At 46.2% G+C, this 27832-nt stretch overlaps 4 protein-coding genes and 1 long non-coding RNA gene across 7 annotated transcripts; 4 read left to right on the forward strand and 1 right to left on the reverse strand.

Moving 5' to 3' along the window:
• Positions 1 to 74: 74 nt before the first annotated feature.
• f7 (coagulation factor VII) lies at positions 75 to 7864 on the forward strand. Its single transcript, XM_086148656.1, has 8 exons — positions 75 to 209; positions 572 to 735; positions 2679 to 2703; positions 2934 to 3047; positions 5379 to 5525; positions 5613 to 5704; positions 5805 to 5925; positions 6938 to 7864. Exons 1-8 carry the CDS (start codon positions 140 to 142, stop codon positions 7540 to 7542), a joined length of 1338 nt encoding a protein of 445 aa, XP_086004782.1. The 5' UTR covers positions 75 to 139; the 3' UTR covers positions 7543 to 7864.
• Positions 7162 to 16936, reverse strand: LOC147233647 (uncharacterized). Of its 2 annotated transcripts, XR_015106307.1 has the most exons (4): positions 16809 to 16936; positions 12411 to 12543; positions 9665 to 9760; positions 7162 to 9411 (listed from the first exon to the last, which is right to left on the reverse strand). It is a non-coding gene; the product is annotated as an uncharacterized LOC147233647 (long non-coding RNA). The 2 variants fall into 2 exon arrangements; XR_015106306.1 differs by lacking the exon at positions 16809 to 16936 and having other exon boundaries at positions 12411 to 12847.
• Positions 9247 to 14227, forward strand: f7i (coagulation factor VIIi). Its single transcript, XM_086148657.1, has 8 exons — positions 9247 to 9371; positions 9687 to 9850; positions 10253 to 10277; positions 10902 to 11015; positions 11088 to 11225; positions 12745 to 12851; positions 13334 to 13445; positions 13509 to 14227. The coding sequence occupies exons 1-8, from the start codon at positions 9314 to 9316 to the stop codon at positions 14126 to 14128; spliced, it is 1338 nt and encodes a 445-aa protein (XP_086004783.1). The 5' UTR covers positions 9247 to 9313; the 3' UTR covers positions 14129 to 14227.
• On the forward strand, positions 16851 to 22198 carry f10 (coagulation factor X). 2 transcript variants are annotated; one of them, XM_086148654.1, is made up of 9 exons: positions 16851 to 17006; positions 17749 to 17912; positions 18149 to 18173; positions 18347 to 18460; positions 19816 to 19947; positions 20349 to 20653; positions 20856 to 20973; positions 21185 to 21372; positions 21450 to 22198. In XM_086148654.1, the coding sequence occupies exons 1-9, from the start codon at positions 16946 to 16948 to the stop codon at positions 21858 to 21860; spliced, it is 1518 nt and encodes a 505-aa protein (XP_086004780.1). In that variant the 5' UTR covers positions 16851 to 16945; the 3' UTR covers positions 21861 to 22198. The 2 variants fall into 2 exon arrangements, with proteins under 2 accessions (XP_086004780.1, XP_086004781.1); XM_086148655.1 differs by lacking the exons at positions 17749 to 17912; positions 18149 to 18173 and having other exon boundaries at positions 16872 to 17006.
• A 1797-nt stretch (positions 22199 to 23995) lies between these two features.
• prozb (protein Z, vitamin K-dependent plasma glycoprotein b) lies at positions 23996 to 27767 on the forward strand. Its single transcript, XM_086148662.1, has 8 exons — positions 23996 to 24177; positions 24746 to 24909; positions 24992 to 25016; positions 25126 to 25296; positions 26028 to 26159; positions 26249 to 26328; positions 26461 to 26599; positions 26735 to 27767. Exons 1-8 carry the CDS (start codon positions 24084 to 24086, stop codon positions 27370 to 27372), a joined length of 1443 nt encoding a protein of 480 aa, XP_086004788.1. The 5' UTR covers positions 23996 to 24083; the 3' UTR covers positions 27373 to 27767.
• The last annotated feature ends 65 nt before the right edge of the window (positions 27768 to 27832 follow it).

Raw genomic sequence — 27832 nt, forward strand, 5'->3', positions numbered from 1 at the left:
GGGCGGTGGAGCTATTAGATATGTGTAGCTTTAAGGCTGAATGACAGGGTTTTGTTGGCTGATGGAACATGTGATCAACCGCAGAGACGACGGCTCCCCCAGACTTTGACCTTTATCTTCACAAGACCAAAACCTTCTGATGGAGTCAACAGCATGGCTGAGGGTCTTCGCCCTCATCTTTTGCATTCGCAGCGTCCAGGCAGCATCAGGTGACCTTGGCTCACAACACTGTTTGTTTGGCTTTCGTGTGCGTTCTGATGACCGATGGTGTTTACTTTTCGATTTCGGTTTTGTACGGCACTCTAAAATCTAAAACGACGGACATTTGGAGTCGCGCGAGGGTAGCAACCGCTAATGTTTATTTTGTTGACAAACCGATAGGAAATGGGAATATAGTGTGGCTTCGCCTTTGCCGGCAAGCTTTGCGTATGAGCATGTAATAAGCTGCTGGAAATTCCGGTGTGATGTTGACGCAAGATGGGAATTGCCGGTGACCACGCGTCAAAAAACAATCCCCTGCGTCACTGTGGATGACAGAACCGAACCGATTTGATCTTTTGCACCCTCCCAGTCTTTCTGGACCGCAGCAGGGCTCACGACATCCTGGTCCGGACTCGGAGGTATAACTCGGGTTGGTTCGAGGAGTTGCAGAAGGGGGATCTGAAGAGGGAGTGCCTGGAGGAGCTCTGCTCCTACGAGGAGGCCCGCGAGGTGTTCGAGGACGCCGAAACCACGGTCAGTCTGCGGCGTGCGTTCCTTAGGCTCGCTACTGCACGACTCAAACACCAAATGAATCTGGAAAGTTTCTTTCAAATAGGGTCGCAAAAGCCAACTGAAAAAATTAAAAATGCAATTGAGGTAAGGAGCTGCAAGTTAATTCAGAAACCACCAAAAAGACAAATGCACTACACATCTAATAAAACACGCAAATGTAGAAAGGCAACAATAATAAGGGAAATGAACACAATTAAAAATAAATGCATTACTTTTCTGAAACTAAATAAATAAACAAAAAAAGGTAATTCATTGATTAATTATTAAATTCAAGAGAAGAAAGGCAGAGCAGAGGACAAAGTGGTGGAAGCTGAAAAGGGTTTTCAGGGAGGAGTTGAGAAGGAGAGCTTCCAGATGATTGGACAACAACAGCTAGTGTTATCAAGGAGACAGGCAGAAGAGTACTTGGTGTGTCATCTGGAAGGAAAGTAGATGAGGAGATTTGGTGGCGGAATGAAGAAGTGCAGGAGTTTATACAGAGAATGCGGTTAACAAAGAAGAAGTGAAACACTGAGAGGACTGAAGAGAACAGACAGGAGTTCAGGGAGATGCGGCGAAAGGTAAAGATAGAGGTAGCAAAGGCAAAACAAAGGGCTTATGATGACTTGTATGCTCGGTTGGATAGTAAGGAGGGTGAAAATGATCTATACAGGTTGGCGAAACAGAGAGATAAAGATGGAAAGGATGTACAACAGGTCCGGGTGATAAAGGACAGAGAGGGGAATGTATTGACAGATGCTAGAAGAGTGATGGGAAGATGGGAAGAGTACTTTGAAGAGCTGGTGAATAAGGAAAATGAAAGTGAAGGAGGGCTAGAGGAAGTAACTACTGTAGACCACAAACTAGCAGAGATTAGTAAAAGTGAAGTGAGGAAGGCATTGAAGAGGACGAAGAGTGGAAAAGCAGTTGGTCCTGATGATATACCTGTGGAGGTGTGGAAGTGTCTAGGAGAGGCAGCGGTAGATTTCCTGACTAGATTATTCAACAGGATCTTAGAGAGTGAGAAGATGCCTGAAGAATGGAGACAAAGTGTGATGGTGCCTATTTTTAAGAATAAAGGGGATGTGCAGAATTGCAGCAACTATAGAGGGATTAAGTTGATGAGCCATACAATGAAGTTATGGGAAAGAGTAGTGGAAACTAGACTGAGAGCAGAAGTCAGCATTTGTGAACAGCAGTATGGCTTCATGCCTAGGAAGAGTACTACAGATGCAGTATTTGCGTTGAGAATGCTAACAGAAAAGTACAGAGAAGGCCAGAGGGAGCTGCATTGCGTTTTTGTAGACCAAGAAAAAGCATATGACAGGGTACCAAGAGAGGAGCTCTGGTATTGTATGAGGAAGTCTGGAGTGACAGAGAAGTATGTTAGACTGGTGCAGGACATGTATGCTCGCTGTGAGACACTGGTACGGTGTGCTGTAGGGGTAACAGAGAAGTTCAAGGTGGAGGTGGGAGACGCTTACGTTTGAATTGACAGCTTACGTGCAAAAACTCGTGCCTTGTCAAGGTCTGACCTGCCGACATTTATATCTATAATCATTCATTTATAATAATGTTTACACTCTTCCTATCGGCACAAATCCAAATGCACCGCGGACAGCAAAGCAGTCATTTCAGCGTTCAGGGAAACACGTTTCTACACTGTGCATGTGACCATAAACGCTTTGAATCTTGAATCTACATGTTTTGTCATCAAACTCGCGTTTATCTCGTCAATGTCTCATCGTCAGGAAAACAAAAACAACACAGATGGATGTGAATACCCAATAAAAACCTCTTGTGGACGACTAAATTCATCAGAAACATGTTATACAGTACATCTAGAGATGTTAACACTGATGTTGTTTCTGTTTCTGGAAAAGAATAATAACCAATGCTCACCCTTGTACATTTGTGTCCTGCAGAATGAGTTTTGGAAGACCTACATTGGTGAGATTTCAGACGGCGAAGCTGCTGCCAACCAGGAGCAACATCTGAAAGCTGATAACACGCTATACTGTCATAACATAGAGTACATAACAGAGTGAGATTTTGGTGACGTGATAGTTATCTGTATGGAATTAGATGTCAGTTTCTCACATGGTCAGCCGGCACCACTTGGATCGCCGAAACCCGAACCCGCCGAGAAGAATAACGTTTTCGCTGTTTGTGGATGTCAGTGCCTGACAGCTGCCAGTCCAACCCCTGTATGAACGGCGGCAGCTGCTCCTTCACCGCCGAGTCCTTCACCTGCTTCTGCCCGCCCTACTTCAGTGGACTCAGCTGCGAGCAGGGTGAGATTATCACACCGACGCCTTCTGGGAGGTGAAACCTCGAGCTTTTCACTTGTTTGGCTCCACAACACGATGCTCAGTAATCTTGCAATTATAAAAACATTAATTAATTAATGTTAAATTAATTTTTATGAGGAGGTCTGGAGTGGCAGAGAACTATGCTAGACTGGTGCAGGACATGTATGCTAGCTGTGAGACACTGGTACGGTGTGCTGTAGGGGTAACAGAGAAGTTCAAGGTGGAGGTGGGACTCCATCAGGGATCAGCTCTGAACCCCTTCTTGTTCGCAATGGTGATGGACAGGCTGACAGATGAGGTTAGACAGGAATCCCAATGGACCATGATGTTTGCGGATGACATTGTGATCTGTAGTGCGAGCAGACAACAGGTAGAGGAACATCTAGAGAGGTGGAGGTATGCTCTGGAAAGGAGAGGAATGAAAGTTAGTCGCAGAAAGACAGAATATATGTGTGTGAATGAGAGGAACTCGGGTGGAACGGTGAGGCTACAGGGAGTGGAGATCAAGAAGCTGGAGGATTTCAGGTACTTAGGGTCAACAGTCCAGAGGGTAGGAGAGTGTGGAAAAGAGGTGAAGAGACGGGTCCAAGCAGGTTGGAATGGGTGGAGAAAAGTGTCAGGGGTACCAAGAGATAGAAGAACATCAGCCAGAATAAAAGGAAAGGTGTACAAGACAGTGGTGAGACCAGCGATGATGTTTGGACTAGAAACTGTTCCAATGACCAAAAGACAGCAGGCAGAACTAGAGGTTGCAGAGATGAAGATGTTGAGGTTCTCTTTGGGAGTGACCAGGATGGAGAGGATCAGGAATGAGTCCATCAGAGGAACGGCACATGTTAGATGTTTTGGAGAGAAGGTCAGAGAAGCCAGCCTGAGATGGTTGGGTCATGGACAGAGGAGGGATAGAGAAGATATTGGTAGACGGATGCTGGAATTGGAGCTGCCAGGCAGGAGGTCTGGAGGAAGACCAAAGAGAAGATTTATGGACGTCGTGAGAGAAGATATGAAGGTAGTTGGAGTGAGAGAGGAGGATCCAGAGGATAGGGTTAGATGGAGGAAGTGGACTCGCTGTGGCGACACCTGACGGGAAAAACTGAAAGAAGAGGAAGAAGAAGACGTTCACTCTGCGCAAAGTCGACACTCTTCTTCCTCAGCGGTTTGTGAGGAAGCAAACTACAAATGTTTTCATCTCACCGACGTGGCTGGAGGTCCTGTGGTGCAGGAGGGTCTTCTGAGATCCAGACCTGTGAATGGTTGGAACGATGAGATATACACAGGATACATAGGAACACACATATTTATGTATCCAGGTGGTCGTCACTTAAAAACATACTTGGTTAACCAAGACAGCACCGGCAGCGGAGCTGTACTCATGCAAATATAAACATTAAAGAAAAAGAAAAGGTAAAATAGTTCAGAACAAATGCCCTACAGGTCTATTTATGCAAATATGAACATTATAGAAAGGATACAGTATAATTTGTCTGTATTCATGCAAATATAAACATTAAAAAAAGGTCAAATAATACAGTAGAAACCGTCCATATGCATGCAAATACTGTACAGTATACATATAATATATATATATATATGTATATATATATATATATATATATATATATATATATATACATATATATATATATATATATATATATATTATATGTAAGGAGCTCCACTGAACACCAGGAGGTCTTTTCTACCTGAGGCTATCAGACTTTTCAATTCCTCTTCCTTCAGCCGCAGGGAATCTTCAAATCTTTGTACTTTTTAAGACCTTAAAACACTTGATAGCCTTAACTTTGACACTTTATATTTTATTGTATTTCTTATTCTCCCTCCTTCCTATTATCTATTATTGTTATGTTTTTGCTTGAAACTCTGACACAACAATTTCCTTGGGGATAAATAAAGTTGTTCTTATCTTATCTTATCTTATCTTATCTTATCTTATCTTATCTTATCTTATATTATCTTATATATGCAAATACAGTATGTGCTGCACTGGATAAACATTGTAGTGACCACACAAGATGTCGGCCATGTTGTCCGTCGTCAGGCGCCGTTTCGCTCATTGACAAATTATAAATCATAACTTAACGACGGAGCCGTTGGGACGCCGCACACACACGAGTGTGTACATATATAATGTACACACACACACACAACCGTGAACAGCATTGCGGACCCTTTCGATGGTTGCATCTTCTGATCCAGCAGGAATCCTCTTTGGCTTTCTGAATCCCAGACACGGGACGTTTAGATGACGTGGAACCAACACATTTGGAGGATTATAATTTCCCGGTGTTTCAGATGATCGGGCCGTCAACAGCAGCTGCCTGGTGGACAACGGAGGCTGCGAGCACTTCTGCAACGAAGGCGACGGAGGCTGGAGGTTAAACTGCTCGTGCGCCGATGATTACTCCCTGCATGATAACGGGATGAACTGTGTGCCAGACGGTGAGGAAGGAGATGTGGATATTTGCAATTTATGATTCGGGGGGGGATTTTACACCTCCATCATTATCAGTTATTTTCTCGCTCCAGAGCTATTTGTGTGCGGAATGGTTCCCGCCGCTAAATCGGAAACTCGGATCGTGGGAGGGGCGGAGTGTCCCAAAGGTGAATGTCCCTGGCAGGTAGGACTCCTTCAAGGGAACGCTTGACCTCATTTCGACCGTTAGACGTGTCCGGTTACGGTGAAAGCGGAGGTTCTGGTTAGATCCGGCGTGTTTGCAGGTGCTGCTGGTCTACAAAGGACAGGGCCTCTGCGGTGGCATGATTTACAAACCCACCTGGATCTTAACAGCGTCCCACTGCCTGGAGGACCTGGATGCTCGGTTCCTCACAGTGGTTGCAGGTGCCTGAAGCATTTCTATCTCATTTTGAAAGTTTTTTAATGTTAATTTTCCTTTACCCAGTTTTAAAACGCTGAAAAATGACCTTAATTTTCTAAATGAACATATATTTCTTTTCCACTCTGTTCATTCTTATCCACGATGTCGTTGTTGTTGTTGTTGTTGTTGTTCTCTCTGCTGTCTATTTATTTGTGGACGTCTTTTGCTCTTCTAATTTTCTCTCCATCTACATTTATATATTACAATGCTGTGACAAAAGTATTTCCCCTATGGGAATCAACAAAGTTTGTCTTGTCTTGTCTTGTCTTATACATGATTTCAGGGAAAAGTAAAGACTTTTATAAATATTTCTCAATCAAAACAGTAAAAATGACCTGAAATCAGTAAATAGAACGACTGCAAAATAACATACATGACTATTAAAAACAAATAAATGTATATTTATCACTGTAAATAAGTAGCAAACTAATGAATAACAATTTCTTGTGATTAAATCATGGCAAGGGAAAATATCAATCCTTAAGATAAGATAAGATTAAGTTTATTGATCCCAAAGGGGAAATTCTTTTGTTAAAGTGTCAATAAATATGAATATAAATATAAATGAAGAGACAATTAGGAGACGGTTGAATTAGAAGACAGTTAGTTATATTTCTATAAGTCTTTACTTTTTCCTGAAATCATGTATAAGATAAGATAAACTTTATTGATCTCCACAGAAATACTTTGGTCACAGAAGCGTGACAGTTCTCAGTGTCAATCCATATGAATATAAATAAAGACACAATTAGAAAAAGCAAAAGAATAAATAGACGACAGAGAGAACAACAAAAACATCGAGGATGAGAACGGACAGCGAGGGTAAAAAATAGTGACAATAATAATGACGAGAATAAAAGAAATAAACCGAAACAGGCAGGATACGAGTGGGCTGAGAGCGGCGAGGATAAAACAAGCCGTCGGACGCTCCGGGCCGCACCGACCGATATTTGTTTCCCTGCCGGCTTCCTGCAGGCGAGCACGACACGACGGTGAAGGAGGGGACGGAGCAGTACCTTCAGGTGGCCGAGATCTTCATGCACGAGAATTACAACACCGCCAACGTTGACAACGACATCGCCTTGCTACGTCTGGCATCGCCCGTCGTTTACACCGAGTTCGCGTATCCGGCCTGCCTGCCGACGAAGTCGCTGGCGGAGGGCGAACTCTGGTCCGTGGCCTATCATACGGTGAGCGGCTGGGGGAAGCGTTTGGAAGACGGGCCCGTCTCGCCGGTGCTGCGCCGCTTGAAAGTGCCTCGCATCCGGACGCAGCAGTGCGTCGAGGAGAGCGGCGTCAACCTGACCGAGAACATGTTCTGCGCCGGATACATCGAGGGCCTGCAGGACTCGTGTAAAGGTGACAGCGGCGGCCCGCTGGTGACGGTTTACAAGGATACGGTCTTCCTGCTGGGGATCGTGAGCTGGGGGAGGGGCTGCGCCAGGAAAGGAGACTACGGCATCTACACCCGCGTGTCCAACTACCTGCCCTGGATCCACCGACACGCCGTCCGACCTCGCGACGCCGACGTCACCGAGGCTCCCACGCTCAACCGGACGACCGCAAGACCACAAATCTGAGGTCTCGTTCTTTAGAAAACATTTCAGGTCGCGGAAACGCTAAAAACGCCCCCAACGTGGGAATGTTCCCCAAAAGTTATTGAACGCCGTCGACCCTCTGAAGCCCTTAAGCCCAGAATTAATGACGACTTATGGGATAGTTTTAGGGTAAGAAAGAAAAGTTGCGATTCTTTTATATAACTTTCTACACAGTGCGGTGGCCCAGGCGAGATTTTAAATGGCGTCCTCTTCATCGGCAATGTACATGCACTCATATTCGAAATTCAATTGCATCTTTTGAGCCATTATCTTTCATTTATTAACAAAAAAAACAAACAAGAAACGCAATATAAATACACGAACCACAAACCAAAAACCCTGTGAATGAGTGATTTGATAACAATGGGAATAGTAATAGTAATAAATAACTATTATACTATTTGGTATTATCATTTGTAGAAAAATCAGTTTGGCCTTAGTTTACATTTAAATCAACGTCGGTTCTCCATTTTTTTTAATAGGAACTACATTTAATATATTTGTATTGAAGGTACATTTTTTCCCAGTTTAGTTGCCCCCCTGGAGGCCACGGCAACCTGTGCATTTGCCAACACTGGTAAACATGACCGGACCAACGGTATTGCAATTTGTCTTAAATAATAAAATAACATCTTGCTACTCCCGCAAACCAACATTAATTTCAGTGTTTATTTTGTCCGAACGTGATGTTAGACGGCCCTGAATAAAACAATTGGGTCAGAAACCTGAAGTGTGTCTCGCGAACAAATACGGTTATGTTCGACCAATGTTTTTTTCAATTTTTTTTTTGGTCCCAAAAATACCAAATCTAAAATCCGCCAGAACTCGGTCTTTGCAAAGAGTCAAAGCACCTTTTTCATGACAATGCAATGCCAGCAGTAATTCAAGACCGAGAACATTGTTTTTTTTATATTTATACCCCTGCTGAGGGAAATGCTTTTCTAGACTTCTCATATAGAGTTAGAAAGACAGACTTTGGTGAAAAATGATAGGCGTTGCCCCTCAAACAACCAGCCGAAGCAGAAGTTTCAGGGGAACCCATCGCTGCACCGAAAAAAGAAAGCCTGAAAGGAGATGCAACTCCAGAAGGACTTGATCATTCAAACACCTCAGATGAGTATTGGACTTTGCTTGATAGACCTTCGGCGTATTTACCGCTTTACCATCTAACAACCTTTCAGGTTCTCACAGATCACACGCTTTGCTGTCAACGGCCGCACTCTTCACAAATATGGACACAAACTGTGAAGTAATGATAATATCCAAAGTCACAGTTCAAGAGCGGCACGTGACGGCAAAGTAAAGTACCAAGAAACCAATGAAAAGTCTGAATATCTAAAGAGTCGAGTTTGCGACTCGGGAGTCTCCGACGGCAGAACGGGAGCCGAATCGTTCTCTTTCCGAGAATCGGCTCAGAACCTTCACTTGTGAGAAGGCCGGTCGGGTCCAGGCCGCCGTGGGTTTCCTCCGCTGAGGAACTTCCACCGGAGCTCCTCTCCAAGGCCTCCCATCTGCTCTCGGAGTTTACAGTACGCCTGGTGTTTGCGCGTCCACCTCCCTATCTCCAGTGTACACTCTGCACGCTATGTTTACTTATTGTGGGCAGAATCAGCGCTGACCTTTACAGACTGTTAATGAAAAGCCAGGAAGAGGTTAAGATGGACGACCGACCTCGACCTGGCCCGCGGGAGGGCGGGTCCCGGACAAGTCCTGAAGAAATCTGCGGGACCATCACCTTCTGCGTGAATACAAGATGGTTCCCAAGGGCTGCGTCGTCTGGTGTTGCCTGGCTCTCGTCGCCGCTGCCGCAGGTCTGTTTCCTCAAACATCCAGAATATGAACGAAGGCCATCTAGAGCAGAATTTAGCAAGAAGTTGGGCTTAATATTCCAGTGTGAAATTTGAAAATTTGTTTTCTGGTTAGCTTTTAAAGCAAACCTTTACAATTCTATTTTTGAAGATGTGCAAGTGTCTGACAGGCTCCACAGTGAACAGACAGGTGTGAAACTGTGTCTCAATGTGTTTGTTATTGATGCTAAACTCAAAAGATCTGCACAGTTGATGCGTGTTCAGCATAAGACGTGCGTCTTATGTTGAATACCAACCTGCATGTTTTGTTGCTGTCAGTGTTTGTTGAGAAGCGAGATGCTGACAGCGTCCTGCCGCGGCGGCGGCGGGCCAACAGCGGCTTCCTGGAGGAGCTGAAACAAGGAAACCTTGAGCGTGAGTGCGTGGAGGAGATCTGTGATTACGAGGAGGCGCGGGAGGTCTTCGAGGACAATGACAAGACGGTCAGTCCAAAAGCACGCCAAGACCAGCAATATATTCAACATGCGCATTATTATGCAGGATAAATCAGCGGTAAATTAGAACCGGTGGATGTTTTTTATGGATGTTACACGGATGTGGTTTTTTTTTTCCCGACATGCTAATTTTAATGACTCGTAATCCTGGAATAGAATCATAAATTCTACTGTCGTAACTGGCGGGGAGAAAAATCCAACATATGACGGCAGCGTGATTTTAAAATGGATTGATCTGCCCGAGACATTTCATTTACACAATGACGTTCACCAAGAAGGTGACGTCACACAGAAATGATCAACGTGACGGAATAAAAAAAAACAACAATGGACGCCTCGTGTGTTTATAAGAGTTAAATCCCTTGTGATTTGTTTGTTGTGTTTCCGCAGAGGCAGTTCTGGTCGACGTATCAAAGTGAGTAACATCTGGATTTAAAGTTTAACACCTGAGCCGAGCGCTCATTGTGACTTACTGCAAAAAACCACCCAAGTAACTGAACACAAACAAACTATGTCTAAAATACGTTGAAAGATAGATAATAAATATGGTAATCTGTAAAGAGTTGCACTGAAAAACAAAATTCAAACTTGAAGTTGTTCATAATTGTTATAAAGATGGCAATTAAAATGTGGTTAATTTGCTGAAAAGGCACCTCTGATAAAAGCAAGACAACACTTTGAAACTGCTGGAATAAAAGAGTCACGACATTTAATGTCAGTATATTTGAACACCTTTTACAAAGACGTTTTTCTGAAAGTTGAAGTAAAAAAACAACTTTTCAATCCACCCCATTTGCAGTTTTAATGTATGAAATAAAACTTTTCTATGATGTATATGTGTGTAATTGCATGCTGATGTATGTTTAAAGAATTAAAAACGTCCGTTATTTCGCCTTGTTTCGGCGTATTGATCTGTTTGCAGAACTCGATCAATCATTTCAAAGCCGCTGATGAAGCTAATTGATTCTTTGAGCGTAGAGTTATTGATTTTGCATTCGGTCCTTCGGATTCTGGGGTTTGACTCTGGCCTCACCTGCAGGTCGCGACCCCTGCCAGGTCAACCCGTGTCAGAACAACGGGTCTTGCCTGCTTCTGGGGACCTCGTACCAATGTCGCTGCGCCGAAGGCTTCGAGGGCCGACGCTGCCAGATCGGTACGACAATAATTTCCCGTTGAAAGTAACCCCGACGCGATCGCGGCGTTAAACATCTCTTTGTCTTCTCAGCGTTCGAAGACTCGCTGAAGTGTCTCTACAAGAATGGACTGTGTCAGCATTTCTGCGACGGCTCAGGCGAGCGCCGGAAATGCTCCTGCGCCGACGGATTCGTTCTGGGAGAAGATGGACGCGAATGTGTTGCTCAGGGTGACGAGCTCAAGTTACAGAAATCTGCCGGTTCAAATATAGAAATGGCGATGGCTTCTAGCTGCTTCCAGGGGGTGTTTTTGATTCCTCCATGGAAAGGAAACGCTAAAAACACCCCCAACGTGGGAATGTTCCCCAAAAGTCATAGAACGCCGTCAACCCTCTGAAGCCCTTAAGTCCAAAATTAATGACAACTTATGGGATAGTTTTAGGGTAAGAAAGAAAAGTTGCAATTGTTTTATATAACTTTTGAAACATTCGAAATTCAATAGCATCTTTTGAGCCATTATCTTTCATTTATTAACAAAAAAAAACAAGAAACGCAATATAAATACATGAACCACAAACCAAAAACCCTGTGAATAAGTAATTTGATAACAATGATAATAATAATAGTAATAAATTACTGTTATACTATTTAGTATTATCATTTGTAGAAAAATCAGTTTGGCCTTAGTTTACATTTAAATCAACGTGGGTTCTCCATTTTAGTTAATAGGAACTACATTTACTATAATTATATTGAAGGTACATTTTTCCCCAGTTTAGTTGCCCCCCTGGAGGCCACGGCAACCTTTGCATTTGCCAACATTGACAAACTGACGGCCAAAAAGCTACGCTTTACACGAACATACGGCACGACCGCCTCCAGTCAGTACATCACAGGGGAAACTTCAAGTCAAGCCGGACATCTTCTCTGAGGAACCGATGGAAAGACATTTTTCATGACCTCTTCTTCTCTTGTGGGCTTTCCCACAGCGAGTTAACCTTCTCCATCTCACCCTCTTCTCTGGATCCTCCTCTCTCACACCAACTACCTTCATCTCCTCTCTCACGACCTCCATCCATCTTCTCTCTGGTCTTCCTCTAGACCTCCAATTCCAGCATCGGTTTACCAATATCTTCACTCTCCCTCCTCTGTCCATGACCCAACCATCTCTGACCTTCTCTCCAAAACATCTACCATGTAGTGTCACTCTGATGGACTCATTCCTGATCCTCTCCATCCTGGTCGCTCCCAAAGAGAACCTCAGCATCTGTCGTTTTGTCTTTGTCAGTGTTTGTAGATCATCTCCCCACCGTCTCCTCCATCTTTCCTTTCCTTCTGGCTTCTGTTCTTCTATCTCTTCGTACCCCCGACATTTTTCTCGACCCCTTCCGACCTCCTTGAACCCGTTTCCTCACCTCTTCTCCACGCTCTCCTCCGCTCTGGACTGTTGACCCCAAGTACTTGAAATCCTCCAGCTTCTTGATCTCCACTCCCTGTAGCCTCAGCGTTCCACCTGGGTTCCTCTCATTCACATGTAGCCCATCTCACCTAAGGACACAAAAACACCCTGAAGTCATACGTATGTCAAGAAGTGGAACTCCAGTCATGGCCAAAAGTTTTGAGAAACTTATCAACATCAGAACTCTCTATTGTGTTTTTCCTCCAATCCCAGTTCAAATATTTGATGCTGCATCCACCCAATGTCCGTCTGCTGTATCTTCTAAGTTTGATGTGCATTTGGTTTCGCAGTGGAGTTCCCTTGCGGTCAGCTGGCGCCAGCTGCGAACCAGAGCTTTGAGGGTCAAACCAGACTGGTGGGACATAACCACTGTCCCAGAGGACAGTGTCCCTGGCAGGTGAATGCTTCTGCAGATTGTTTTGTGCGTTGTGAGTTTCCAAGGTCAAGCCTTGATACCCCGGGTTTGTTTGTCCAAACAACGAGTCCTCAACCGGACTGAGGTCTGGGGAACGTGGAGGCCAAGTCAGCATCTGATTGTCGTCATCCCTCAGACACCTTTTACCAGGAAGCAGGTTCCCGGTTAAAGAGGCAACCGGAATTGGTCGTTCAACAATAAGTGTGCCTCAGTGTTTATGTTCCTGCTACATTTTGAAGTACCAGAAGAAAACTGTCACCTTAGCTTCCCACGGTGAATCCTTGCGCCGTGTCTCCCCCATGGGAGCGACCACGACCAAACAAATTGAGGAATGATCTGTCGCGCCGCGCATTTGGAAGATCATGTGCCGATCCACCGTCAGTGGACCGGGTCTGGCCTGAGCCTACACAGTTCCATATCCCAGACGAACATCTGAGAAGCTCTTCCGTTCCTGTCCCTTTCAGGTTCTGGTCCAAGTGAACGGGACGAGTCAGTGCGGCGGCGCCCTGATCCATCCAGACTGGGTCATCACCGCAGCTCACTGCGTTCACGGCAGCAACCTCACTGTGGTAGCAGGTAAAGTCTTCTCGCATCACCAAACCTGCCGCGTGTCTCCATCTACATCGGCTGCCATTCCAGGTGAACACGACCTGGACGCCGACGACGGAACGGAGCAGAGAATCCCCGTTTCCATGGCGATCGCTCACGACGGCTACGACCCGGCCACGGGCGAGCGCGACGTGGCCGTGCTGCGCCTGAACGGCAGCGTGGCCTTGAACCGCCACGCCGTCCCGGTGTGCCTGCCCACCAGAGACTTTGTGGAGCGCGAGCTGCTGATGGTGCGCTATCACACGGTGTCCGGCTGGGGCAGAAGGACGTCCGGAGGTAATCCGGCGGACGCCGACCACGCCGTGACGTCCCCCGTCCTCCGTAAAATGTCCGTCCCCATCATCGACAGAGCCCGGTGCTCCCAGAAAGCCCGGCTGAACGTGACGGCTGACATGATGTGTGCCGGGTATTTGGACGGAACGCAGGAAAGCTGCCGTGGAGACGACGGCAGCCCGCTGGTCACTCCTTACGGCGCCACTCATTTCCTCTTGGGTGTGGTCGGCTGGGGCCGCGGCTGCGCGGAGCCCGGGTATTATGGGGTGTACGCTAACATCGCCAACTTTGTGGACTGGGTGAGGGCCGCCATGAAGGATCCACCCGCGGCCAAGGACGAGGAGGTCCTGGACGTGTTGCAGCAGAAAATTATTTAAGCCGGACAATGATTCACATTTTGTTGAAGTCAGTGTAAATCTTCCAGTTTGATTTTGATTCCGAGATGTGAAAATATAAAAATAAAGACGACTCACCGATCGATGATTGTTCTTCCATCCTTGTACTTTAGGAAGCGACTGCCACGTGAAGATAGAAACGAGCGCTCGGATAAAACAGGGAGTTTGTTCCAGAAATAAACGAATAAAGAAATAAACTTTTCTGTAGGAATAAATCAACCACTTATTTATATGCTTTAGACTCACATTTCATGATGTCTCAATTGAATATTGACATTTTGTTTTGCTTAATAATTTACGTGTTTATACCCACAGAGAGCAGATGTTGTCAGCCAAATGTATGATTAATCAGCAAGTGCCAGATAACAGCTAGACATTATAATGGACATGATAAGCATGATGGGGCGCTTCTGGAGAGAGAGTGAATGGTTATTGATCTTCATACGTGGCTCTGCGATCAATCGTCGATCGGTCCGGGTTGCTCTCGCCTGTCACCCAATGACAGCTGAGAAAGGCTTGAGCATCACCGCTAACCTGAAAGCGAGATTAGCCAGCGTCCCCGAGACCCCAAGTGTAGCATAGCAGTATCTAAGATGCCTATTCAACACGTCCTGACTCCGGCCAATTCAACAAGATCCAATCGATCGATCGATCGATCAATCAATACGAGTGACTATGAGCTCAATGGTTCACTGGATGAATGAAGCTCAAACGGTCAAAGTATTTGTATTCTAATATTCAGGGGAGACAGTTGGACTGAATGACCCATCTTGTAAATCAGGAGATATCTGTATTTTTGTGGCTTTGCTGTGGTCATCAGATGTTTTATTGCGAATTAAGTCGTGTGGGCCATGTCTGCATGCACGTACGTGGAGATGTTCACCATCTCATTCCTTACATACAATGATTTCCCTTCGTCCCACTAAGCTCTCGAACCGGCTTTCATAACAATGGCAGATTTGATCCTTTTGCTTATTTGAAATACCACATCATGAACCTAGACTGTGGAAAAGAGATGAAGAGACGAGTTCAAGCAGGTTGGACTGGCTGGAGAAAAGTATCAGATGGTTCGATGCGATAGAAGACTTTCAGCCAGAAGGAAAGGAAATGTGTACAAGTCAGTGGTGAGACCAGCGATGATGTTTGGACTAGAAACTGTTCCAATGACCAAAAGACAGCAGGCAGAACTAGAGGTTGCAGAGATGAAGATGTTGAGGTTCTCTTTGGGAGTGACCAGGATGGAGAGGATCAGGAATGAGTCTATCAGAGGAACAGCACATGTTAGATGTTTTGGACTTAGACTGAGATGGTTGGGTCATGGACAGAGGAGGGATAGAGAATATATTGGTAGACGGATGCTGGAATTGGAGCTGCCAGGCAGGAGGTCTGGAGGAAGACCAAATAGAAGATTTATGGACGTCGTGAGAGAAGATATGAAGGTAGTTGGTGTGAGAGAGGAGGATCCAGAGAATAGGGTGAGATGGAGAAAGTTGATTTGCTGTGGTGACACCTGAAGGGAGAAGCCCAAAGGAAAAGAAGAATTTAACACAGAGGTGCAGGACATGTATGACCGAGACAAAGTGATGACTGAGATGGTTTGGACATGAACACTCCTCTGTTCATGTCTAAAGGTAGAACGTTGCTGAAGGTTGCCTGGCAGGAGGTCCAGAGGAAGACCAGAGAGAAGATTTATGGACATAGTGAGAGAAGATATGAAGGTAGTTTGTGTGAGAGAGGAGTTGAGGAAAAACCCTCTCTGAAGTGAGGAGGGGCCTCAGACACAACCTTTCACAAACCTATAACGCCGAACCGGGATCAACACCGAGAAGGACCAGGCCTATCTGCCTGGAAGGACCCACCACCAGAACCAGCACCTGGCAACTCCCACCTGAGCCTCAGGCCATGAGATCCAACAGGTTTCAATCCTCTGGTTCACATTCACCTTCTCACATTCCACTCCAGGTGGATCCCCAAGAGTTGTACCTTTGTCCCGTCCTAAGGACGCCCGCATCAGCAAAACCCCCTGAGCCCCGTTTCTGAGGATCAACTCTGCCATCTGCATCATGAGACCTGGACCCGCCCACAACCCTGGCGGTTGAATAACATCAGAAGCATCTGGGATGAGGGCAGAAACATCTTCAAGTCCAGCCGGCACAAGGAGAAGAGTTTGAGAAGACCTGGATGACTCATTTGGAGGAATATTAAAATAGTCCTATCGTTTCAACTATGACTGTTGAACTGCGAGCAGTGCTGGACCATCAGGTTCTGACCCTCTTGGCCTTCAACTTCCCGACTCTCTCTTTGTCTTTCCAGACAGAAGAGCGCCCACGCTGAGCTGGGATCCGTCCAGGGATCCTGCACCTGCGAAAGGCAGCGTTTCCCACTCGCCGTGCTTGCTCACGGTCCAATGTTGGCTTTCTGTAGATCATTTTTGGGCGCGTGTTGAGACGACTGCCGCGTGATTCGCCGCCCGATAAATAAAACCCGACCTGACCCGACAGTCACCGAGCACAAACTCGATCTTGAAAAGACGTTAAAATCGCCGAGGCGCTTTTTCCGGAATCAAAACGGCGGACGGTTACGTCGTTTTGTCTTTTCCCGAGCGCATTCGTGAGGTTAAGCATGTCCAGGTGTTACTCATCAATCGTAGATATAAACCTACGCCGACGGGTTGAGTCAAACATGTCACCACCCCCTCCGGGTCACTGGCCTCTCTCTCCTTCCTCTCTCCGCCGGCAGAATCCCTTCCGTCCGCACAGCGAACCGACGTCCCAGCAGCGCAGCTCAGCGTCCGGGGCCATGTTGTGGGTTCGCTGCCTTCCCCTCAGCTTCTTGCTGCTCGACCTGGCCGTCGCTCACGGTACGTTTGGATGAAGAGGAGGAGGAGGAGGAGGAGGGTAACAAGGAGGAATGTGCTATTGTTATCTTTATGATAACAATAGCCGTGGGTTGTGTGTTGAGTTTGGCGTCCGTGACGTAAGCACGGCTCCCGGTTATTGATAATGCAACCGACGGGCTTTTCTCCGATTCTTCTGATACCAGTTTCAACCCCCGCAAGACCAGTTTTTTGACAATGATTAACTTTAAAAGGTGCTCCGGACTCTCAACGCGGCACGGCTTCACGCTTAGCCTCGCATTCTGCTCCTTTTCAACATCCTCCGGTTTTTAAACGGCAAAAACCGCCTTTCGGACTCGGATTGCCAATTTTAATCGCGCTTTTGACACAGTTCACTATTTGAGCCAAACAAGTCGCAGCTAATGTCGTATTGGCTAAAGAGTCCTTGGGTGCGTTTTGTCGTGTGTTTGTTCAAAGTTATTCTGCAGGTAGAAAAAATTGAGGGTATTGTGGTGTAATTGTGGTGAATTTAAAATATTGTTTTTATATCTAAACCTGAGTTGTTGATACAGTCATTTAAACAGTAAGAAAATTAGAATTCAGACATGATTTTCTGAGACAATCATTGAGAACAAATGAATCTAAAATCAAACGTATGAAATCCATGGCGATTTGAATCACAACCTCCTAAAATGTGTTTATCACTGAGATAAAACGCGGTGGACTTTCTGTCAAATGTAAGGTTTTTCTCACGTGGTTTTGCCAGTTTTCTTGAATGAAAATGACGCCCTGCAAGTGCTTCGACCGCGGCAGAGACGAGCTAACAGCTTCCTGGAGGAGCTGAAGCAAGGAGACATGGAGAGGGAGTGTGTGGAGGAGAAATGCAGTTGGGAGGAGGCTCGGGAAATCTTCGAGGACGAGAAAAAGACGGTATTCAAGCCCTGCATCTTTGCACCGGCGCTTTACATTTGTTAAGGGATAAACGATAAGAGAATGCAATGGCCGTCTTTGAGCGGCTTAGCGGCAAAATCAAATACTTGCTCTTTAATTGTTGACTCCAAATAAAGCAAATTCCAGCTCAACTCCTCCTGAACCTCCATTTATCCAGATGCCACGACCTACTGAGGCTTTATCATTCAAATTTCTTTTCTTCTCTGCATTTTCAGAATGACTTCTGGGCAGTATACCTTGGTAAGGATTTCAAAACATAAAAAAAAAAAAACAGTTAAAAATAGTGAAACAAATGTGAGTGACCGTATAATATAGATTTGAAATGTGATTCAAATCGCCATGGATTTGTTGGGTTTGTTATATTATTACCATTTTCAAGTTGACGCTCAGCGGTGATCCTGCTTTGCCCACAGATGGAGACGCCTGCGAGTCCAAGCCCTGCATGAACGGAGGCCAATGCAAAGATGGGATCGGCAGCTACAGCTGCTACTGCCAGACCGGGTACAAGGGCTTCAACTGTGAAATAGGTACTCACAAAAACCGCTCTGGACATCCAGGCGGCTTAAGCTTAACCGCTTGTTGCGACTGAAGCGGCACATCCTGCGCCATCTGTCCGTCCGTCTAGTCTTTCGACGAGAAGCTTGGATCCCCGGCTGCTCGGGAGTCGTGTGACCGGGATCAAATATTCCCCGCAGGTGACGGGAAACCATGACATTCCGTCTCTTAGTAAAGCCACCCGGTTGCGTCGATGAAACTAGAAGGTTTGCCTGGAGGGCCGCCTGAGGAGGTGCATCCGTTCAAGATGCAGCCTCAAATGTGTGACATTGCAAGAATGATTAGAATAATGTTACTAGTGTGTAATGTTACAGCTTCACAAAACTCCAGCCAGAATCTGCCAAGTCCTGAAACATCTTCCCGCAATCCCAAAGAGTCAAGTCAGGCTACTGCAGTAACTTCTGGGCTCAGTGGACGATTCTGATGCAACTGAAAACCCTTGTTCTCCGTTTACCCCGAGGGCTATACTTTCCATGGCGGATATGAAAGATGTTTTGGGGGCTCAGACGTCCGGAAGGACGCTCAGATGCAACTCGTGCAATCTCTTGTTTCAGCTGGACTTGCTTGGTGTCTGGAAGATGTTTCGCCGGTCATCTAAGAGGCTTCATACAACTGAACGAGGGGCTTCAAGATTCTCCTCAAAATCTTCTTTTCATAGCAACTCGACCTGGTTTCTACACAACAACTCTCCCGTTTGCGTACCAACCCGACCCCGGCGCTCCTATTCAGAAGCAGCCGGAGAAGCCTCTCGGACGAGGTGGAACGTCTTCGAGGGAAGAGAATCGAGCCCAGTTGTTACGAAAAGAAGATTTTGACAAGAATTTGACCAGGACCTGGATGGCTCGGCGCCTCCACAGACACTAAACAAGTCCAGTTGGTCTGGCGAGTTCCACAACCCTGGCTGAAGGACAGCCTGCAGATCATGGGGAACACCATGACTCAATCCCTTACGGAGGAGTCCGCCGCACTCGTTCGCTGCCTCCGCTGATGAGACCTCCTCGTCCTCTTGGTCTTCAAGAGGCTCTACGGCCAAACCTGAACATCCTGACGTTATCTTACGCACCACCTGCCTCTGAACGGACAAAGGGTCCAGGAGGAGGAGTTCGGCAGTTGATATTGTGCTTTAACTCAGTTCACGATGGCCTGCGGGAAGGGGTTTGACAGGTGGATTTATAGGAATGTATTGTACCGGGTTCCAAACACATTATTTCAGAAACTTTGGTACTTCCTTGACTAACGCTAATTCTTATTTCTTTGGACCAAGTAATGCGGTGAAAGATTGTCCGCTTCCCGCTGGGCTTTGAGCCATTTTCATTTGTCCTTCCAGTCATTCCTGCCCTCTGTGAGATCAAAAATGGTGGCTGCGCTCATTACTGCAAAGTGGCCCGGGCAGAAGTTACGTGCTCCTGCGCCGATGGATATTTCTTGGACTTCGATGACAAGTCCTGCATCTCTAATGGTGAGCCAGAGTTCTAACCTCAAAACACTGAACTACAAAAAAAAAACAACATACGTACGGCTTCATGCAAAACAATCTAAATCAATAACAAAGTTTAAAATGGAAACTTTTAACATCGACTTTTTATTGACTTTTTTTTCCTTTGAGTCGAGTGTCGTGGGCCGAATCAAATCTTTCTCAAAATTTGAGATTTGCAAACAAAACCTTTGGATTTGTAAACTGAACCTCAGCCTTCAGCGACGATAGATTTACCGCCGGGCCGACTTTTTCTTCGCCAGGAGTTCATTTTTACCGTCGATGCCAATCTAAATTTGCAACTGTCTCAATCCAAAATGGTGATTCTTAGCAATTCATCTCATGATGTTTATCTTTAACCTTTGACCTCCCCTGAACTCTTGCAGAGCCCTTCAAATGCGGCGCCATCATCAGCTCAAACACACGGAGTATTTTGATTCCTCGGCCTGTGAACAGAACAGAGGAAACAGACACCTTTCTGAACCAAACAGACACCTTTCTGAACCAAACAGACACCTTTCTGAACCAAACGGAGTCCGGCATCAACCTAAATGCAACGTTGGAGGAATTTCTTGACCTCCTCAAGTCCAACAACAACACCAGAGAAAACCAGGAGGACACTCATGGCTCCAAAGGTTCGACCCGCATCGTCGGTGGACAGAATTGCAACCCTTCGGAGTGCCCGTGGCAGGTAGGGTGAACCCAACAAGAAAAGCGCTATTTCCCGTTGTCACAAACATGCTAAGTTACAGCGCGGTAATGAAAGACGTTGAAGCGAAGGAAGGTCAAGGCCAAAACTGTGATGCAGAGAATTATCACCTCCGGGATGACAAAGCGCGACCCATCAGAAGGAAGTGCATTTTGTTTTCAAACGTACCGTTGTGTGCCGCCAGGCTCTCCTCCTGGACAGGTACGGCGTTGGTTTCTGCGGCGGCACAATCCTCACCAATTACATCATCCTGACGGCGGCTCACTGTATGAACGAAACCAACTTCATGAGAGTGAGGCTCGGTAGGTGCTGCCGACCAACCGCATCAAAACCCTGGCGAGAAAAGACACTTCCGTTCTCACACCAAATGATAAGATTATGACGTCTACGAGAACACTGACTTGTTCCCTTTAGGCGCAGTTGAAAATGTTCCTCAAACTGCTTTTTTTTTTCGGACCTGCATGTCAAAAGCTTCTCTTGATTGATTCATCCTTATCTTGTGCTTGAACGCAGGGGAATTTGATATGTTGGCAAATGACGGCAGTGAACAGACACTCGAAGTACAAAGAGTCTTCATCCACAAAAGATACCTCAGGTCAACCAGCGACAACGACATCGCGCTCATCAAACTACGGAGCCCAATCATTTTCTCCAAATATAGACTGCCGGCGTGCCTTCCGGATACGATGTTTGCCGAGAAGGTGCCTCTCGCTCACGAATCCCTCTCGGAAACGTGCGCCGCCTCGCGTTGAACCGGCTCTCTTTCCCCGTGTGGCAGGTTTTAATGCAGCAGCCGGGCGGGCTGGTCAGCGGTTTCGGCCGTCTGGGCGAGGGCCGGCAGCAGTCCACCATCTTACAGCGCCTCAGCGTTCCTTACGTCGACCGCGACATCTGCATCGAATCCGCCAATTTACGCGTCACCACCAACATGTTCTGCGCCGGCTACGACAGGATGGCCAAGGACGCCTGTCAGGGCGACAGCGGCGGACCGCACGTGACAAAGTACGGCGACACCTACTTCGTCACCGGCATCGTGAGCTGGGGCGAAGGCTGCGCACGTCAAGGCAAATACGGCGTCTACACGCAAGTGTCCAAATATACCAGGTGGATCCGCGAAGGGATGAGTAAACTCATGACCCTCGACAGGGTGAGGAGGCAAAGCGGGGCTATTACACGGCTGTATCTGTAAAAATTAAAAAAAAAAGGCAGCAGTGTTGCCAAATAATTAATATGTTTGTTTCGCTATTTTGCCTGTGGTCAAATGTGCAATCGATAACGCATCAAGTTCCATCATGTACAATATGTAGATCCTATTGTGACACAGATAGGGATATCTTTTCAATGATCCTATCAGCTTCTAATGCTTGCCGGCATGTTCTTCCTCCCGATCACAACTTGGCATGAATCTTATGACCGTGTGGGGATTTTTATATCTTTTTTTTTTTTTTCTTCCTGCAAACTGTGCCCGGTTTTAAGTGATGTCACACATGTTGTTGTGTCAATAAATACAAGGGTCTTGCAACGGTACGTGTCACTCGTGTACATTCATTTCTCAAAAATAGCTTCATTTTTGTACCAAAGCGACACCGATTTTTCGGCGGCAGCGGGAGCAGCGTTACAAAAGATGTGGCCTACCTGCTTGCGTTACCCGTTTTTGAAATGACGTGCGCCGTTGGTCGATACGTTAGCGAACAGCGGCTCGGAGACACGAAGCTGCACAAGAGAGAATCCCTTCCTCCAGTTCGTACTGATAATTGAAAAACCTGCAAACACACACTGTCCCGCTAAAACTGCACAGTTCCTCAGGGTTCTATTGTTGGTCCTTCATGTTTCAAACATAACTATCAATATGTGACCAAAGTACAAGATGAAATCATTCAAAACTACGAGGGGATTTGAGATCTTATCGATATCGCGTTTGTTCAAAGCTCGATTTTATTTATTTTCTGTGCAATTGAAAACAAGTGGGGTCATTTATAAAATATGAAATACTCATGTGTGAATAATGTCATTTTTTAAATTCATTCCCCTGAGCTGATTCTGTAGCACAATTAAAAATCACAATGACACTGACTTTGCTGTTGTTGGTGGTGACGGTGTTGTTAAGTATTTGAGACATGAGAAATAATGCATGTGACCTCAGTCTGGAAACTTGCACGTGCTCTTTAAGTGTCCAAACCTTGGGTTCTGAAAAATTCTGCATTTTACATTTGCATTTACATTATGAACTGTTGCTTTCAAATATGTGGTCATATTGAAAAGTGTAAAATATAAGTTTTTGTGTGAACACTCTCAAAATGTAATGGGATTCTGGTCGTCGGCATCGAGGATTTGAACTTGGGACTTTTCACGAATGACGGGAGGAAAACTTGTAGTTTGAAGGATGACACTTTGTGACACTTCCATAGCTTCAGGGGTTCAGGAGCATCATATAGAGGAAATAAAAGAGGAACCATATGGAAATGGACGGGTGCAAGCAGAGGTCCCTGTATGGCTCTATTTTTACAGAGAGTGTCACTAACAATGATTTATTTAAAAACTAAATGAGGCACTGGAGTGTCCAGACATTAATCTAAATTTACCAGAACAGACGCAATCTGTATATTATTTCATTGTTTTCTACTTCTTTGTCACATATCGTTCCAGCCGTGGGATCAATACTAGACCTTCCTGTGTCATCAGATGACGTCCACAAAAGACGCCATATCATCGCAGTGTCCTTTAAGACCTTAATTCCTTAAAGACCTTAAGTCGAGGAGGTCCCAGAAGATTCTGGAACCCCTTGTTGTCTTAACTTCTTGTTGAAATTAAATTTTGGAATGGGCACACCTGCTGAAAACACCGTTTCAAAACATCTGGGTTTCGCTTAACTTTGAAAAGCAGCTTGTTTTTACATTTTCATGTCATGTTCTGTACACAGAGAAGCTGCACTTCACATATCTTGAGTCATTGGTTGCAATGATGACATTTGTTGGGTTCGAACAAACAGGTGGGTTTGAGGGTCGGCGTATATTTGATGAAACAAGGCCAAAGTCCACCGCGCAACTGTTGACTGAAGAACATTAACTCTTTGCTGAAACAGCTGGGATTTGATTCAAAGGTAATTACTTTTTAAGAGACACGGGATTTTTAGTTTCCTCCGCAAAAACACGAGAAGAACCCATGAACAAAGAGCTCGGCCTCAGTCCAGCGACGCATTTAGAATCAAACCACAAATCTGGCTGCTTGTTTTTCAAAATGTTATCAACTCACTTCATTTCAAACTGGATGTAGCTTCTCCTTCTGGGAGTCGCCTTATTTGTCTCATCTATTGACAGCTTGTGTGTGTGTGTGTGTGTGTGTGTGCGTGCGCGCGTGTGTTTGCGCACATTTGAGTGCTTGTGCGTGTGCACGTGAGTGTTCAATCGTTGTGATGGCAGACGGCATCATGTTGCTCCGTGGTCAGGCCACGCTTCCATGGCTCGCCTTCCTCATCTGCTTCCTCCAGGTGTCTTCCCAAGGAGACGGTAAGGCAGAGAACCTTCACTATTTGTCGGCCGCTGTGTGCAAATCGACTAAATAAACGAATGGAAGCGCCTATTCATTTGTAAAAAAATTCGGAAAAAATGCAAGTCTGAAATCAGATTGGTTGCCAAAATATGCTTTTTACAACATTGTGTATCAGAATGTCACGTTGATTATGTTGCCTAAATAATTTTAATGTTCTACGCGAAGCATTGGAAGTCACGAGTAGCCGCGGTGACCAAGTCTCGAACCGCTACGACCAGCTCTTTTTTTTCACAAGTATGAATGACCGATTTCTGACTTTCGACAGAAAAATCCCGTTTAGCTTCTATTGACGGCTGCCGAGCCGTCACACACTCACACCGGGTTTATTCCAAATGACCAGCGTGGTCGCTTCGCAATGATATTTTCTTATATATTATAAATTTGTATAGATATGTCAGTGTGTTATACAAGTGCTGGCCTCTGTGAGTGAGTGTGTGTGTGTTCTAACTCTGGGATGTCAATACGTGACCCCGGGTTTTCACCGTTTGGGATGCCGGTGGTCACTGTGTGTGTGTTCTGCTGCAGTGCGGATCCCAGCAGCAGGTCCCCACAGTGTGTTCCTCCGGTCGCGGCGGGCAAACCAGTTCCTTCTGGAGGAGATTCTCCCGGGGAACTTGGAGCGGGAGTGTTACGAGGAGCGCTGCAACTACGAGGAAGCGCGGGAGTGCTTCGAACACGACGCCAAGACTGTCAGACACGTTTCTCACGCACTGATTTGTCCAGGGTTTTTCCGCCGTAATGTTGACGGTTCCGCTGTTTGTGTCTCCACAGTTATCCTTCTGGAAGACTTACCACGGTGAGTTTGAGTTGTTTACACAAACCTGAGGCGGCGGCGGCGGCGGCGGACGACCCCTCGCGCTGTTGCGGGTTCGGCGCACGTTGGTGACCCCGGTCTCCGATTGCAGGCAATAGAGGTTGCAACTGGTACCGCTGCTTCAACGGGGGGAAATGCGTGGAGAGTCCTGACGGTCTCTCCTGCTCCTGTCCGCCCAGCCATGACGGACCCATCTGCGAGCACAGAAAGGTATCGGAGGTCACGGAGGGGCCATCGGTCGCAACCAAGATCCCCGTAGTAGGTGAAGTAAATCTCACTCAGGCCTGAATGACCCTCGCATCGGAATTTGCTTTGAAATTTTAGTCACACAGGTCCAATAACAATATGATATTTAAATTCACTTCAGTAAGGATTGTATTTAGTTGCTGCTTTCATGACATTTGAATATATAGATACTTGAAGGCGAGGTGGATTCCTTGTTAGAGCTTATGCTTGTTTCTTTTGAAATGGTCAAAAAATTTCACTTATTTGTAAATAAATGACTTACTAGTCAATCATTTTACTACCTTATATCTTATCATCCGCCTGTTTCCTCTTGTAAAGGATGTCCATAGTTCCCGCCTAAAGCCTGACATATTATCATCTGTGTGATATGAATACAGGACCCAATCTGTGAATCACCAGTATATTAATGACATATATATACCATGTCATAATGTTCATTTCTTTATCGTTCTGTTAATTGTATTTATTGTATCTCCACCTGCTGCTTTTTTCACTTCTGGTTCACAGCTAAACTGCCTTTTGTTAAAATCTCAAATCTAACGTACTCTGGCAGAATTTCTAGCTGCAAATTTGCCTGTAATTTTGTGATAATTTGCAGATATACCTCTGATGCCCCATGTTTTGAAGATTGAAAAATTGGCAATTCTTGCCAATTAAACAAACAAGTCAATCGATGTGACAAATGCAAAAAAAAAAAAAAAATCAACCTGAAATTATAACTCTACTATTGAATTTATTGTGTTTCAGAAATCATCGAATGTCCGACCGGCGGGCCGATGGCGTGCCACCAGCTGTGCTCGCCATCCTTCCGCACCTTCACCTGCTCCTGCATGAAGGGCTTTAAATTGCACAGTGACAGACGCAGCTGCATCCCTGAAGGTGCCGCGACTCCAGACAAAAACAAAAAGCAAAAAAGTCAAATAACAAAAACAAAAACCTGCTCAGTCCAATCTCTCCTCTGGTTGCAGTCACTTTCCCCTGTGGACGAATTCCCGGCACCTCCAACAGCACTTTGGAGGTTTGCCACCAGGGATCCTGTCCCTGGCAGGTGAGGCCAAGATACAGGCTACCGACACATCATTTCTGAACCCTCTGGCTGAAATCTACCCTGCGGGGAATCCGTGGTTACGATCAATCGCTGTCTGACGTTGAAGTTTCGCCTCTCGTGCTGCATTTTCAGGTGTTTCTGATAGACAGCGAGGGGGTGCAGCTGTGCGCGGGCGCGCTGGTGGGCCCACGCTCCGTCCTGACGGCCGCCCACTGCCTCCCGCAGGGTCTGGAGTCTAAACTCCAACCCTCTGACGTCTTTGTCGTCACCGGTATTTGATTTCACGAGATATCGCAAATTTCACATCTAGCCGGGCTACTTCCGGCGTGCCTTTATGCTAAGCCGGCGATATTTATGTCCGCCTAACCGTCTACCGGGCGTTTCATCGTGACTTTTTGTTTCCCAGGTAACAAGAAGCAGCTGCTTCAGGTTCAGTCCATCTCCATCCACGACCGTTTCGATAGAGAGCGCCACGACTACGACCTGGCCTTCCTGGAGTTGTTGGAACCCATACTGTACAGCCCGGAAGTCATCCACCTGTGCCTGCCGACCAAGGACTTCAGCGAGAACATCCTGATGCATCCTGGGAGGATGGGCACCACCCCGGCACAGAGCCAGAATCTCTTCTACATGGCGCTGGACGAATGTCGCGGCAGCCTCAACGTTTCGCATCCGCTCAGTAACAAAATGTTCTGCATGAAGAGGGAGAACGGAGGCCGGTGGGCACCGGCGAGGCTTACAAGTAGCCAGGGGACGCCGGATAGATCCGGAGCGAGCACACAACCCAACGCGGCAGCGTCGGAGAACGAGGACCAGATCCGGCGATGCGGCAAGCTGAGCCCGGGGACGCCGGTGGCCTCGGTGGAAGAAGGAACGGCTTTTCTCACGGGGATTCTTACCTCGTCGTCGGAGGACTGCCGCGGCGACCGGGCCGGCTCCGTGTTCACCAAACTGTCCCGACACCTGGCGTGGATCCGGGCGAACATGAGGGCCGTCGAGGACCGCGGGACCCCGCCCGCCACACAGCCACCCTATGTGCACTGAAGACGGACTCGCCGCATCCGCAGTTGACTTAAACAAAAATAAATCAATTCAACGACACCGCTCGCGTCCGGCTGCCTGCCGGTCCAGGGGCGCAAGAATCACAAAGACAGACATTTTCCTGAAAATCTGTAAAGATGAAAACATATTGGTCAGAAGCCTCAAAAATGCAAAGGAAGACGCTCCAAGTTGAGACACCCGACGGTGTTTCTGCAACATTTAAACCCTCTCCGAGTCAAACGTCGCAAAGAATGAATTGTACATAAATGTCTCAGCGCTTGTGAGACGTCTCCAACGTCCAGGAGGCAAATTCTGATTAGACGGTCCTCAATCCCAGGAGAAAGGATGCTCTTCATCTTCTGTAACAATTGTTGAAAATAAAAATTGTAAAAAAGAAACGTGTGTTGTTGATAGGTGTGTCATTATAGCATTACAAATGATAGCAAATCAAACCAATAAAAAA

This window comes from Fistularia commersonii, chromosome 6, assembly GCF_037954325.1.
Source record: "Fistularia commersonii isolate RoL2024-O1a breed Wild chromosome 6, RoL_Fcom_v1.0, whole genome shotgun sequence".
In the NCBI taxonomy this organism is placed as follows: Eukaryota; Metazoa; Chordata; class Actinopteri; order Syngnathiformes; family Fistulariidae; genus Fistularia; species Fistularia commersonii.